The sequence below is a fragment of the Myotis yumanensis genome, unplaced genomic scaffold, assembly GCF_028538775.1.
Source record: "Myotis yumanensis isolate MYYU_CA2020_CCGP unplaced genomic scaffold, mMyoYum1.0.hap1 SCAF_17, whole genome shotgun sequence".
NCBI lineage: Eukaryota > Metazoa > Chordata > Mammalia > Chiroptera > Vespertilionidae > Myotis > Myotis yumanensis.
This window is the reverse complement of record NW_027223768.1, coordinates 2,517,676-2,532,341: the sequence shown is the minus strand read 5'-3', so window position 1 is coordinate 2,532,341 and position 14,666 is coordinate 2,517,676. Positions and strand designations below refer to the sequence as shown.

Here is a 14,666-nt window from a genome sequence, read left to right as displayed (position 1 = left end):
CACGACCAGAGAGCACTCAGGGGACTTTTCCCCGAGAAAAACACTAACGTGTCCTCTGCGCGTGGAGGGTAGAGGAGGGAAAACAACGAGAAAATAGAGGAGGGCAACAAACGTGCAAAACGAGGAAGCAGGAATAGCAGGAATGGTGTCCATTTACCGCAAAACCGAGCACCAGCTCCAAAGGGCTGTGGCAGCCAATGGCCTTTATCAGAGACACCCCCCCCCCCCAGCCCCCGTGCAGTAAGCACCGGTCACTGTCACAGCCACCAGCCCCGGGGCCGCTCAGGAACGGAACCCTTTCTCCTGGGGAGCGTGGAACACAACCCCATCGTCACAGAGAGGAAGGGGCCGAAGCAGTGAAACGCGGGGAGCAGCTCATTTTCACCAGTTTGCAGGGGTGGGGAACGTCCGGCCCGTGGGCCGTATAAGACCCGAGAAAACATTTGGTCTGGCCCTGCCCAGGCATTGGGGTGAGTGAATTAAATGTTGGGCCAACCATGGCAGGCTGGTTTTTAAGCTGATGCTTTTGTGTGGCCCTCGAGTGACGTTATAAATGTCCAACGGCCCTGACAGGGCAAAGGCTCCCCCCCCACCGGCTCAGGCCCGGGTGTCGTCAAAGGCGGCGTCATGTGGGAGCTCCTAGCCGGGGGGACTCTGGTCACTGTACCTGAAAGGCTGGCATACCACTGCCCTCGGGTGCCCTTTCGTATCGTCCAACCTACAAAGAGCAGAGACAGGCGCTCAGGGTCCCCTCGCGTCCCTCCCAGCCGAGACCCAGGCGCACGCGCAGTCAGAGCCGTGAGGGAGCCCCTTGGGGACGGGCGTCAGTGTTCCTTCATTGACAAAACAAACCCCAGAGCCAGCAGGAAGTGACTGCAGTCTTTTTGTTTCATCTTGAATTCCATTTTTTTTCTTTTAAATATATTTTATTGATTTTTTACAGAGAGGAAGGGAGAGAGATAGAGAGTTAGAAACATCGATGAGAGAGAAACACCGATAAGCTGCCTCCTGCACATCTCCCACTGGGGATGTGCCCGCAACCCTGGTACATGCCCTTGACCAGAATCGAACCTGGGACCTTTCAGTCCGCAGGCTGACGCTCTATCCACTGAGCCAAACCGGTTTCGGCATCTTGAATTCCATTTAGAGCAAACTGCTTTCTTTGTTTGCTTTTGTTAATCCGCACCCATAGATATTTTTCAATTGAATTTAGATAGAGAGGGAGGGAGGGAGGGAGGGAGGGAGGGAAACATCAATGTGAGAGCAACACATTGATTGGTTGCCTCCCGCGTGTGCCTAGCCGGGGATGGATCCTGCAACCCAGGTTCATGCCATTGACTGGGAACCGAACCCAAGGCCCTTCAGTGCCCAGGCCGATGCTCTAACCACTGAAACACACTGGCCAGGGTGCAACTGATCCATGATTCTCTCTCATCATGTATGTTTCTATCTCTCTCTCTCTCCCTTCTTCTCTGAAATCAATACAAATAGATTTTAAAAAAGGAGAGAGAGGGTTAAATATTCTGTCCACACGTGGCACACACACGAAGGTCGAAGTTTCAAATGCTCTACCTGAACGCGCAGGGCGAGGAGCGAGGCTGGCGCTGGCTCTTTAAGGCACGTAGTTTGTCTCCCTGGGTTATGCTGTTTTTCATTTCCACATCCTCATCCTCTTCTAAGTTGTTCTGGGGGGGAAAGTGCATGTTCCCCAGAAAGGTCATGGTGAACGATCGGCTGTATGAGGGTTTCTTACTAGCTGGCAGGCTCTCTGTGTGTGGGTATATTTCATATGGATCGTCTTCATCGCTTTAATGCACTATGAACTCAGCACTGCTCGCATGTACATTACAGAATGTGAAGTACAGTATAGGGAATACAGTCAATCATAGAGGATGCAGGGTAGAATTGCATACCCCAAACCTATGCAATTTTATTAACCAAAGTCACCCCATCTGACAGCCTCCCTGCGCCCTGTGCACGGTCACCCCATCTTGCTTTGGGGGAGGGGGGCTCCACGCCTAAGATTCTGGTCCTCTCAGCCTCAGTGAGTCCACGTGCAGGACGGGAGTCCTGGGGGGACACCGACGCCTCCTGGGGGGACTCACCTCTCCAAATCGCTCCACGTTCTGTATTTTGGATAAGTTTCCACCAATAGACATGTCATCCAAGTTCGAAAGAATTTTGTTAATACTTTCTTCGCTGGATGGTCTATTTTTCAATTTGGATCGAAAAAGGTCTCCTTGGACCCATAACGATGCTTGTTTCCTGTAGAAAGGAGAGAAGAGCAAAATGCTCTTTACAACAAAGACTGTCATCTCAGGAGTACGATGTCTTGTCGACAAAAGGACGAGCAGATAAACATTTTCAAAGCAGAACAGAGCGAGTACGAAGTCTTAGGACAAGGAAAATAAAGTCCCTTTCTGAAGCCACAGCAAGTTAAATTCTATTTAAAACACAAATGAGCATCTTCTGCTACAGGGCCCGATCGCCACACAGGGGCTGACTGCTAAGGTTCTCAGATGCTCAGAACAAATTCCATCGCAGAAGACTGGGAACCCCTTTGTTGTTTTTAAAAATATGTATTTTGTTGATTTTAGGGAGGAAGGGAGATGGAGAGAGAGAGAAACATCCATGATGAGAGAGAATCATGGATCGGCTGCCTCCTGCGCGCCCCACACTGGGGATTGAGCCACAACCCGGGCACGTGCCCTGACCGGGAATCGAACCTTGACCTCCTTGTTCATAGGTCGACACTCAACCACTGAAGCCACCACAGCTGGACTAAAATCTGCTTTTTTAATCCCCCCGCAAAGAAAGGCAGGTCCGTTGCCTTGTCTCTGGCTTTGAATTGCGAGCACGCGGTTCACTGTGCGGCTGCTTCTGTTTGGAGCTGACCTCCCTCACTCCCTCCGCACTTCCTGAGCCCGACGAATCCTGACCCACAGCATCCCCGCGACTTTCATCACCCTCCAGTCCGGACACGCCCTCCCAGTGCCACCCTCCCTTCCCCGTGTCCACCCAAAGCCACAGTGGTCATGTCGCCTGGACACCCACCCACTTTGTGCCCCACCCAGGCCTGCTGTGCTGCAACCTGCGGCCAGGCCGCCCCGCACGGCTCCCAGCACCACCCCAGGGTGGCCGTGCGTCCAGGGGACGCTCCTGGATTCGAGAATCGGACAAATGAGACCCTCTCACTTGGCATCAGAGGAAGATGTCAGAGAGCGGCGCCCACGACTGGGGAGACGGAGGAGGCGCTAAGCAAGGAGAACTGCTACTTCGTACTGACAGATGTTCCATCGGAAGATGTTTAGGGAGAGTGTAGGAGGGTGTGGGAGAAGGTCCTGCTTCTGCAACACCAAGAAAATGTAGCTAGAAAGGAAAGAAGTGATTTGGGACGTTCCCCAACGAGTCAGCTACCTGAATCTAATTTAGGGGTAGAACCCCTCCGTCCTCGCCCTCAGTCACTGCTCTCAAACCCAAATACAAACTTCACAACGAACCCTAACGAACATTATCTCACCTCTAACCCCTTTCACACAGGAAACAAAACAAGAACCATTCCATGTCCCACAGTAACTGGCATGAGAGTTTCAGGATCAATTCCTGATGCCACCATTGCCGAAACTTCTTCTAATACACGGTCCTTGCTTAGCCAATGGTGTCAATGCCAATGGATTGTCAAGTGAATCAAACGATGGAATAGTGAATATCGAAAAGCAATTCTCAGGTTTGCAGTTGCTGTTCCTGCAAAAAGGTGACTGTCACGCACAGTTTCAATTCAAACCCATGCCGTGTGCTTGTGGCTCCAATAAACCAACCACAAGATTGTCAAGCATTATTTTCCTTTGCTTCTAATATTTCAGATCCTAATTGTTGCTATTTTAGGAATAGCAAGTTCTGAAATCTTTTAATACATTATTTTTAAAAACGGAACCCACTTTCCTTGACCCAGTGCCTGTATGTAACACACCCACACCCTAAAGGCCCACAGGAGGAGTCAGTCATGATAAAACCCCAGCTCTATCGTTAGACACGTCCAGGCATTTTTCCAGCTCGTGAACAGGCGTTCTTCATCTTGTGTTTGGTCATTTCCTGAAATAAAAAGCACTGGTTGACCTATTAACTGCCGATGTCACTCGGTTTTATGGTGACATTGACCAGATGCTGTGAGCACCACAGGGAGCGAGACAGCCAGCGCCGAGACCTGTGGGTGGGACCACCCGCCTCACCCGGGCGCTTGTGAGAAACTCGGGATCGCGGGTCCCACCCGACCTGCTGGCTCAGAAACGAGATCCCCACGGTCCGCAGGCGCCTGAACCTAGAGGAGGTCTGCAGACCCACCGCTACGTTTGCCGGCTGGCAAATACCCAACGGACTGGGCGTTGAGGAAAGAGAAGAATCCCCGAAACCTTGATCACCCTCCAGTCCGGACAGAATGGGGGCCCAGCTGGTGTGGCTCAGGGGTTGAGCGTCAACCTAGGCACCAGGAGGTCACGGTTCCATTCCTGGTCAGGGCACACGCCCGGGTTGCAAGCTCGATCCCCAGTGTGGGGCGTGCAGGAGGCAGCCGATCGATGATTCTCTCTCATCATGGATGTTTCTCTCTCCCTCTCCTTTCCTCTCTGAAATTAATAAAAATATTCTTTTAAAAAAGACACAGAAATGAACACCCGGGCGTGTGTGGTATGAGGACTGGTAGGCATGAGGAGCAGCGTCCTGAGGTCTCGGGGCTGGAATACCCTCCCCACAGGGCTCCGTGGTTCACGTGGAGGAGCACCATCCGCCCCCCGTTCAGTGTCTGACAGATGAAAACCCATCAGGAGACATTTCACCCTCATTTCTTCCCCAAGGAGCGTGTTACTTATTCATGCGTCTGCGTCATCACTGACGCCACTCTCTTCATCTCTCATGTCTTTCGTCCGTCCTCACAGCCTGAGACTGATGTCCTGCAACGGCCCGGGGCCCACCGTCTAGCCCGGGGCCAAGTCCCTGCCCCCTCCTGGGGGACAGTCAGGGGGCTTCTTAGCCTCCCCGACTCCAGCTCCCACACCTGCTGGTGGGAAGCCACCGGACACGTCGCTGCGGCCCCCTCTCCTTGAGGAACATGAGGTCGCAGTGCCTCTACTCTGAACCCCCCAAGGTAGAAATCTGATGAACGCGACTCCTCCCGAACAGCCACGCCCACAGGAGGCCTGGGGTCGCACTGCCCATCCTCCCTGACCCGCCACAGGTGACGACACCTCCACGGGTGCCTCAGCGTCCTGCCTACACGAAGCTGCCGGAACCAATTCCCACGCACGTGGCAGCCCAGGAGAACACGGCACTTCTGCACGGTTCTGGGGTCGGGAGGCCAACGGCAGCTCCAAAGCAAATTCCCTTCCAAACAAAACGCAACGCATGACTAGAAGACTGACCATACCACGGATCTGCACCTCTGTGCAGAAGCCTGAGCTCCCACACCTGCCGCTGGGCACACGGGCGGGGGTGCCTGCCTGGGACCCCCTGGGGGGACACCTGCTGTGGCTCACTGTCCCTCCCAGGGGCGGGCAGCCAACAGGCCGCTGGGCCGACGGCCGGGGGGACAGCCAACAGGCCGCTGGGCCGATGGACAGGCGGATAGCCAGGCCTCTCGGTGCACGGACACACTCACCCACTGAGCCCCAGCGGCCAGGGCTCCTCGTCCCGTTAATGGGCGAATGGCTGGTGATTTCTAAAATGTTAAGGGGAAACCGGGAAGGGTTGTGCGCCTACAGGTTAAGTCTCTCCCCCTTGGGGACTGGGGTTTGACCAAAGCCAGTGGGTGAGCACGGGAAGGAGGGAGGGGTTATAAGGATTCCTCTGGGTCCGTCCGGGCAGGCGGGACCAGCCGCTCTCCCTCCTGCCCAGGCAGCTCCTCAGATGCAGCCACACGCAGCTGCCTCCTTGTCTGGAGCGGCAACCTCGCCACCGTCACCCACCGTCACCCACAGACCTCAGCTGTGTTTGGTTTGTGTGTGTTTCCGGTTCTGCTTATAGACATGCAAACAACAGAAAAGAAGGGAATGACATGCCAGGTGGGAAGACGTAAGAAAATCACACTGAGGCCAGACCACACCCAGGAAACGACAGGGAACCGGCAGGCGCAGGTGGCTCTGCGCCTCCTGCTCGCCTGCCCGGCCCGGAGACCACAGGAGCCGTGAGGAGGCCGGAGCCGTCCCCTGGCCAGGCTCCTGGGGCTCGGCCTTCCCTCCTGATGCAGCCGTCCATCACCCGGCTGCCACGGTCCGGGGGGAAACGGAGGCAGGGCGACCAGGGGCCCGGATGTACCCCGCCCGCGGGGACGACAGACTTACTCTTCCAGGAAGTGCTGCTGGGGCCCGATGATGGAGCCGGGCCGGCATATCCGGATCCAGGAGATGACCTCGGCGTGCGTGAACCTGTAGTGCTTCATGACGTAGCAGGCGATCAGCGTCCCCGTCCTGCCCAGGCCGGCTGCAAGAGAGGGGACGAGCCAGGGATGCAAACCCGCCCGCACCTGCCCGGGCACTGCCTGTTGGAAACGCTACTGACCCCGTTTCATCAGAGGAGGGGCGTGGGGGGGGCGGCCTGTTGGCACCTGAAGCAGGGCCACCTCCTGACCCCAAGGACCTGACCCGGCACCAACGGGCTCGAAAAGAGTGACGTTAATGTGGCCTCCGTGGGCTCTTCTTTAGACGTAGGAGTTAGGACACATTTGTCCTGGCCTCTGTGGAGGTCTGACAAGGCCACAGATCATGTTGACAGAACACAGCCCAGTGGCCCGGAGCAGGACCAGGGCCCAGTTGGCGTCCAGAGCCCCTCCGCTGGCCTCTGCGGGGACACCAGTGCCCCCACGCCCTCTCCCTGGGCCGGGGAGGGGGCCGGGGGGGCGGCGCTCCTCGCCACACACACCCACAACCAAAAAGAAAAGGTGCAGAAAGTGTTCAGATCCCTCTGAAACGTAAGCTGCTTCCCCGTTTCAAAAAGCCTGTAATTTAATCTATAAAAAGAACGTACTTGCACTCTCACCAGGATCGCAGAGGAGAGGAGCGTTCCGCTAGGTTCTAGAAGAGCCTGAACGGTCTGTGAAAGCGTGCCTAGCGAGAGGGCTCCCGGTGCCACGGGGCGAGAAGCTGGATGGGGTCTATTTACCGACTGCCCCACCGCCCGCCTTACAGGGCCAGGCGGTTCCTGAAATCCCTACAGAACAAGCATGTCCAACTCACGGCCCGCGGGCCGCATGCCCTGTTTATTTGGCCCGTGTTAGCCTTTGAGTTTGACATGCTTGCTGCAGAACCTGAGCAATCGCAGGTCAGGACTGCACAGTGCGGCCACGTTCCAAACGATTGTGCTAGAAAATTTCACGAGTCCCCAGCCCTCTCTTCACTCAACCAGAAGGTGAACAGGAGACACTGAACAGTCATAGCGGGTCACACCTTCCCAGCAAACTCGGTTCTGGTTTATTCTCGGGGGGTGAGGGGGGGACCTTTTCCTGCCAAGGGCATCTGGACATTTATAACGTCATTCGAGGACCACACGACATTATCCACTTAATCATCCGCCTGCTCCACTTGGTCAAACAGGTAACACCCCTGATGCCTTGGCAGGGCCAGGCCCAATGATTTCGAGGGCCTTACACGGCCTGCGGGCCGGACGTTCCCCACCCCTGCTCTGCACAGCACTTTGCCGGAGGTGCGTGGCACAGCCGTTCTCTCTCCGCAGCCACCGAAGTTCGTGGGACACGGAAGACTATTCTCGCTGCCTCCTCCTCGCAGTTCAGTTAATATGCTCGAGGCGGCTGAATTCCCAGAAAATTAAGCTGACTTAATTAGGGCGGATGTCAAAATAATTAACGGGCCTCCAGCAGATACCGATGCTATGAAGAGCAGTGGAGCGGTAATTACTCCGAAGGTGTGATCCTTGTAAAAGGCTCCCACGTGTGTGTACAAGTGGAAGCAAATGAAACACTCAGCCAGATGTCGCCACCTGGGAGCGGACGGCCCACACACAACTGACCCTGGGCTTCCGGTCGGGCTGGCGCCTCCCACGCCGATATCACAACCGAGTTACAGAGCGACCACCCTGAGCCTCGCAGACTCGCTGCCCAGTCCTCTGTGTAACAAGGCGCACGTCCAGGCTGCAATGCACTCATGTACCAAAGCTGCAACGGATTATTCTGATGCAAAAACCCACAAAACCAAACTAGACATCAGGCCAAATCCATCCCCGGAAAGACAAAAGTAGTTTGAAAGAGAGCCTGCGAGCGTTTCCTGTTCCCAGGAGCTCCCAGCTTCCGCGGATACGTGAAATGTGTGGAATGCAGGCTTTTTCGTGGGCCTGGGCAATCCTTTCATTTATTTTTACTTGTTTTACTTGCGAGAGAGAGAGAGAGAGAGAGAGAGACATCGATTTGCTGTTCCACTTATTGATGTATTCGTTTGTGGGTTCTTGAATGTGCCCTAACCCAGATCAAACCCGCAACCTTGGCCGATCAGGATGGCGCACAAACCACTGAGCTGCCTGGCCAGGGCGTGCCTGGGCAATCCTGACCAAAATGCGAGGGCGAGGCAGTCAGGCTGCGAATGGGCCACACCGGGGCACACCCGCTCACCCCCGCCCTCCCCCCCCCTCCCACGTGACCTGATGGGAAGGGAGAGCAGCAATCCGCCAGGAGTGAAGGGAAGACCCCTAAGAGGCAGGGAGGCCTGCCCTCAGGCCCCATCCTGCCGGACACCGGAGGGAGGGGCCTGTCGGGGGGACTGGCCTGACGCGGGAGCCCCATCTCAATGGGGGCCGCGTGCCGCTCACCCCCCTCCCGGGTCCCTGCAGAGGCAGCCTCCGTCGCTCTCACATGTTCAGCAAAGTACCTCCACCTACTCACATCTTAAACATAGCAGCGGGCCCGGATGGCGTTTCCATCACTGTCAGAGCCCGAGCAGCTCCCGGAGCACGTCAGCTCCAGCAGCGCCAGGCGCCCGAAAAGAACAGCGCAGCCCCCACATGGACCAGACCCCGAGCACCCAGCTCCACAGGTGCGGGAGCAGCGCCCCCCAGTGGCGCTCGGAGACGCTGCACGTGGGGAGCCGGGGCCCAGCCCAGAGAGGCCAGAGCACTCCCTCTCCGCAGGGACATCACAGACCCGGCCTCCTGTTTGCCGAGCAGCGGGCACGGGCTGCAGGGAACGTACAGCACGTACGTTCCGTGCATATTTGAGACACATTAAAAAAGTCCTCGTCGTTTATCTAAAACAACTTTCACTGGGCGGCCTGCACTGCTCTGTGCTAAACCCTACAACCTGGGGGACCCTGCCCAAGCGTGCCCCCCGCTCCGAGACCAGAGATTCCTTCACACAAGCACGTCCTGCCGTTCACTCAGAGACAAGCCAGCGGCCGGTGACTCCCGTGGGCTGCCGTCCCCTGGCCTCGGGCTGGGAAGACACGCGCGTCCACGATGCAGAGGCCGTGGGGAAAGGCAGGAGCAGAGGGGGCAGGCCCGACAGCTGGGACAAGAGATGGAGCGTCAGCCCAGGGGGTGGGGAGGGAGGAAAGGGGTGGCGGGTTCCAGGAGGGAGAGAGGGCCCAACCAGCCCTCGCCTCCTGAAGGTGTGCCGGCGCCGCCCGGCCGCATGGCTCAGCAGCTGAGCGTCGACCAGGAAAGGAGAGCTTGCGGGTTCCATTCCCGGTCAGGGCACACGCCCAGGTCACAGGCTCGATCCCCAGTGGGGGGCGCACAGGAGGCAGCCGACCAATGATGCTCCTCTCTCGTCAATGTTTCCATCTCTCTCTCCTTCTCCCTTTCTCAAATTCAATACAAACATATTTTTTTAAAAAGTCTTCAAAAATTAGAATAAAAGTGCCCTGCCAGCCTGCAGACGCTGCCCCGGCCCCGCACGGAGGCGCCTGGGAAGCGAGGGGACCCAGGAGGCCACACCGCCACCGGCACCCACATCCAAGCCTCCCTCTCCTGGGAAGGGGCTGTGCCAACAGGCTGCGTCCCCTTTTCGCAGACACAGTGGCTCTGGGGCCTGGTGTGCGGCTTCGGGCCGGCCGCGCGGAGGCGGGCGCGCACCTTTGCAGTGGACGGCGATGGCCCCCTCCGTGTTCTCGCAGATGTTCAGGAACCTGCGCACGATGTTGTCGCAGGGCGTGCTGCCGTCGATGAAGAAGAGGTCGTAGTGCTCGAAGCCCGCGTCCGTGAAGCGCTTGGCCTCGTAGATCTTCTTGTTCAGCCTCACGATGGCCGTCACGTTGTGCTTTTTGAAGTAAGGGAAGTAGGCTTCGGGGGCGTGGAGGGGGTAACCTGGGGGAGAGGGGGCTGTCAGCACAGCGGGGGGCCCCTGGTGGTCCCCCCATTTCTCTCCCTGGGATCCTGGTGGTTTCCTAAGCCTCGTTCCCCCGCCTTCCCCTGGGGCTGGGACTCCCAGCATCATTCTTATCAGTGCCTCTTGGGCTTCATTTGCCAGAGCTGGTTCTTCCGCCTGCCCCCCGCCCCCCCGAGCCGAGGGGTCCACTGAGCCGAGGTCACCCCACGGAGGCAGGCAGATCTGAGAGGCAGGCCTGACTGACCCACAGCCCAGATACACAATTTCTACTTTTGAGCAAAGAGGTGAGAGAGCGTATTTGCTATCTTCCATGTGGAGAAGTGACGCACACAGGCACCAGAGGACAACTGCCTTCCCACTCGGGAAAGTCACACCCGTGTTCCTCGTCGGTTTATTGGCCCAAATCATCGTTCTTTTGAGACAAGGGCACGGACGTCACCAACTATGGCAACAGGACGCTGACGTAACGACAAGAATGATCATCGTAGCCGCCGTGCACTGAGCACTGGCTATGGACCAGGCGCTACGCAAAGTGCTTCACTGAACCTTGCAATTAGCCAGCTGCGAGGCCCGCAAAGGGCCTGGCCCTGCCCACAGCGGGCAGGAGAGGCGGCAGCGGCTGCGCCCTGGAGTCAGGCTCCGGGCTGCGCTGGGGCTGATTTCAGGCCAGAACCAACCTGAGGCTAATTGTTGGGTCTCCACTTCCTAGAGTTGGTGAGCAGGTTTCTCAAAGACCACAAGTGTTTCAGTGAGCTATACCCAAAGCCAGTGGCAATATCCTATGGCTGGGAACAGCTGTTTGGGGTGCTGTCAATGCTCTCACAGTGTTTGGGGTGCCGTCAATGCTCTCACAGCTGTTTGGGGTGCTGTCAATGCTCTCACAGCTGTTTGGGGTGCCGTCAATGCTCTCACAGCTGTTTGGGGTGCTGTCAATGCTCTCACAGTGTTTGGGGTGCCGTCAATGCTCTCACAGCTGTTTGGGGTACTGTCAATGCTCTCACAGCTGTTTGGGGTGCCGTCAATGCTCTCACAGCTGTTTGGGGTGCTGTCAATGCTCTCACAGTGTTTGGGGTGCCGTCAATGCTCTCACAGCTGTTTGGGGTGCCATCAATGCTCTCACAGTGTTTGGGGGTGCTGTCGATGCTCTCACAGCTGTTTGGGGTGCCATCAATGCTCTGACAGCTGTTTAGGGTGCCGTCAATGCTCTCACAGCTGTTTGGGGTGCCATCAATGCTCTCACAGTGTTTGGGGTGCCGTCAATGCTCTCACAGTGTTTGGGGTGCCATCAATGCTCTCACAGCTGTTTGGGGTGCCGTCGATGCTCTCACAGTGTTTGGGGGGCTGTCGATGCTATCACAGCTGTTTGGGGGGCCGTCAATGCTCTCACAGCTGTTTGGGGTGCTGTCAATGCTCTCACGGCTGTTTGGGGGGCCGTCAATGCTCTCACAGCTGTTTGGGGGGCCGTCAATGCTCTCACAGCTGTTTGGGGGGCTATCAATGAATGCTCTCGGGACTGGTGGTAGCGCCATGCACGGCTGCCCTTCTCCGTCCGGCCGCTAGGTGGTGCCCTGGCATCAGTGAAGCAGGGCAGGACCCTGGAGCTACCAAACCAGAGCTTGAGGGCGGAGAGAGATTTAAACATTCGTCTCTTCCCTCATCAGAAGTCAGAAACCAAGGAACAGCAGAGTCGAATGACTAGGCCCCCCAGTCATTATTAAAAGTAAAAAACTGCAAAATGGGCCAATGAAGTAAATAAAATATTAGGCTCATCCGTGATAAACATGGAATCTGAATATCTGCTCCCTAATAAGCACCTATCGTGTGCAGAGCACTGGATGCAGTATCTCTAACCCTCACTGCGCGCCTGCAATGCGCGTTGTCCCCCCTTTGACAGAGGGGGAACCCCGCTCAGAGGGGTGCAGGAGCTCACACGGTGCGAGGGGTGCAGCCAGCGAGGGGTGCAGCCGGCTCCCACCTGCCCGGCTCCCCACCTGCTCTCTCCTTAAAGGGGCAGGCTGACCTTCGGAGAGTGGGACTCCTTGCCTCTGCTGTCTCTCTCTCTCTCTCTCTCTCTCTCTCTCTCTCTCTCTCTGCTTTTGTTCTTCCTTTTTTGAAACATAAATGAGAAAAACATTATCCCCGGAGGGTTCTGGGTGGTTTGGTGTTTTTGTTTTGTTTTGGAAAATTTGAAATCCAGACTATGCTGCGGTCTACCGCTAAATTATGCATTTATCGATTCCAACGTGTTTAACCAAAACACAGTCGGCTCTCGTGTCCCCACAGTCAAAGTGGCCCCAACGTGCTCTCTGTGGCCCTGAGACTCTGCGTCCAGCACCCACCACCCAGCACCCGGAGCCCCTGAGGGGAGCAGGCATCTCTCAGGGGTGACGGCCTGTTTCTCGGGGTCTCCTCTGACACCTGGTCGGGGCAGTGAGCACCCCTCTGACCCCTTGACCATCGGCTAGTCTTACAGCAGCGGCCACGCCTCCACCCCTAAAGGGCGGCATCGAGCACACGAGTTGCTACTATTCCGTTTCCAAATTACGAAATTCTCTGGAGAATATCACCGAAAGGAGGGATCATTGGAGGAAATGAAGGAATTAAAGACGGTCTGAAGCACCTTGTTCGGTGGTAAAGGAAAACCTACCGTTTTCAATTTTGCTTTTTGGATGTGGTCCACTAAATGCTAAGAATTTTCCCGGAACGATCCAGTTGAAGTCACCGTTTTCAACTCGCTGGAGAATTTTGTGAGGAAAAAAAAAAAAAAGAAAAGAAAAATATGTTATAATTCTTACACCACTTAGGAAACCCTTACGGAGAAAGTCGCTTTCATGTTACTGGTTCTAGACTAAACTGGACAGATGTAAAGACAAAGTAACAGTTTAACATAAAAACATGCATCGATTCGCAAAATGGTACTTATGAATTCAATCCACTTCAGAAAAGTGTTTTCCTAGACTGTAAAACTTCAAAAAAGGTTCTTAAATTTGCTTAAAAGAATTTTGTCTCCTGGCCACTCTGCAATGGAAAGAAATCCCAACAAACATTGCCTGTCCCCGCGATAAATAAAGGGAAGGCAGAGAAAACAGGCAATATACGCGCTTTCCATGAACGTGGGATACATACTTTAAGCAATTTTTTAAAATCTATAAATTGATCAGAGTTATGATGCACGCACTTTCGTGGGGCAGCGGTTGTCAACACTGGTTTTTAGAAGGAGGAGGAGGGGGGAACAGACCCTGGTCCCATCCTCAAGGTCACACCGCGACCCAGACTCCGCCAAGGGCTCTGCCGGTGGCTGCAAACCCAACAGCCCCAGGGGCCAGGCAGGAGGAGGCCGGCCTCAGCTCTGGCTAAGGAGCCATCCTGCAGGAAAGCGCCGGATGAGGCCCACCCTCTGACGGGACAGTCACCCGACATCTCTCGTCTTTGACATCTGCCCTAGGAAGGATGTCTTTAGATACCGCACAACCCAACAGGACAGGCCTGTGGGCTGACGTGGACCACCAGGTCTCAGCCCCTGGTCCCCACACGCTAAGGGGGCCTAAGAAAAGGCTGAAGACCAGGGAAGGGCCGAGCCTCCTCCCACTGCCCATGCTCTCCTCCTCTCCTCCCCTCCGCTCCCCTTCCCCGTGGCGTCTGAACCCAGGGACCACTGGGGCAGGGCTGGGGGCACCTGAGGTTGTGCGGGCGATTGGGACACATGTGTGCGATGCATCAAAAGGTGTGTTAGCGCCGCTTCACGTTTGCTTTCTGAGCCCACCCACAACCCCGCCCCCACTGCCCGTCCCAGCGTGGAGGCCCCAGTCCCCCCCGCCCGCTCAGGCCCCCCACAGGGCTCCGTGCACAGCTACCAGGCTGGGGAGGGAGTGTTCTCTCCCGGCCACGGCTCCCCACACAGAAGGCTCGCTCCGTCACTAGGAGGAGCAGACTCGAAGGCAGGGACCTGAGTCCGATACCGTCTGAACCCCTCCGTCTGTGGGGGCTTCTAGTTGTTCAATAAATGGGAGCAGGGCCCTGGGGAAAGCGGGAACCTCTACCTTCGTTACTTACTCTGCCCACTCTCACCCCAGGAAAACCCAACCTTGGCGCTGCTGGGTTGGTGTTTCAAATGCAGACATTTCTCTCCAGTTACAAATGAAGCCTGACAAGACGCCTTATGGACGTCTGAATTGCATTAAACTCGTCGTAATAAACATATTCTCTCTAGAATGCCCTAAGTAAAATCCCCACCATCTCCATGACTGTCAGGGGTACACACACCAAATCTCAAGCATGCCTGTCTGTTCACACCAACTGGATTAAAGAATCTCCTATACGACTTTTTTAAAATATATAATTTAAAGTA

At 56.0% G+C, this 14,666-nt stretch overlaps 1 protein-coding gene across 8 annotated transcripts in view; it reads right to left on the bottom strand.

The window, feature by feature from the left end:
* The window catches only part of CDC14A (cell division cycle 14A), a 67,337-nt gene that overhangs the window by 11,486 nt on the left and 41,185 nt on the right, over positions 1–14,666 (bottom strand). For 5 of the 8 annotated variants that reach the window (XM_070396095.1, XM_070396088.1, XM_070396091.1 and 2 more), the window contains 6 exons: positions 12,966–13,053; positions 10,066–10,296; positions 6,333–6,471; positions 2,106–2,265; positions 1,573–1,685; positions 668–718 (listed from right to left, as the gene is read on the bottom strand). In XM_070396095.1, coding sequence (XP_070252196.1) covers positions 668–718; positions 1,573–1,685; positions 2,106–2,265; positions 6,333–6,471; positions 10,066–10,296; positions 12,966–13,053 — 782 coding nt within the window. The remainder of the gene's footprint in view (positions 1–667; positions 719–1,572; positions 1,686–2,105; positions 2,266–6,332; positions 6,472–10,065; positions 10,297–12,965; positions 13,054–14,666) is intronic. The other 3 variants (XM_070396090.1, XM_070396092.1, XM_070396093.1) reach the window with 3 other exon arrangements.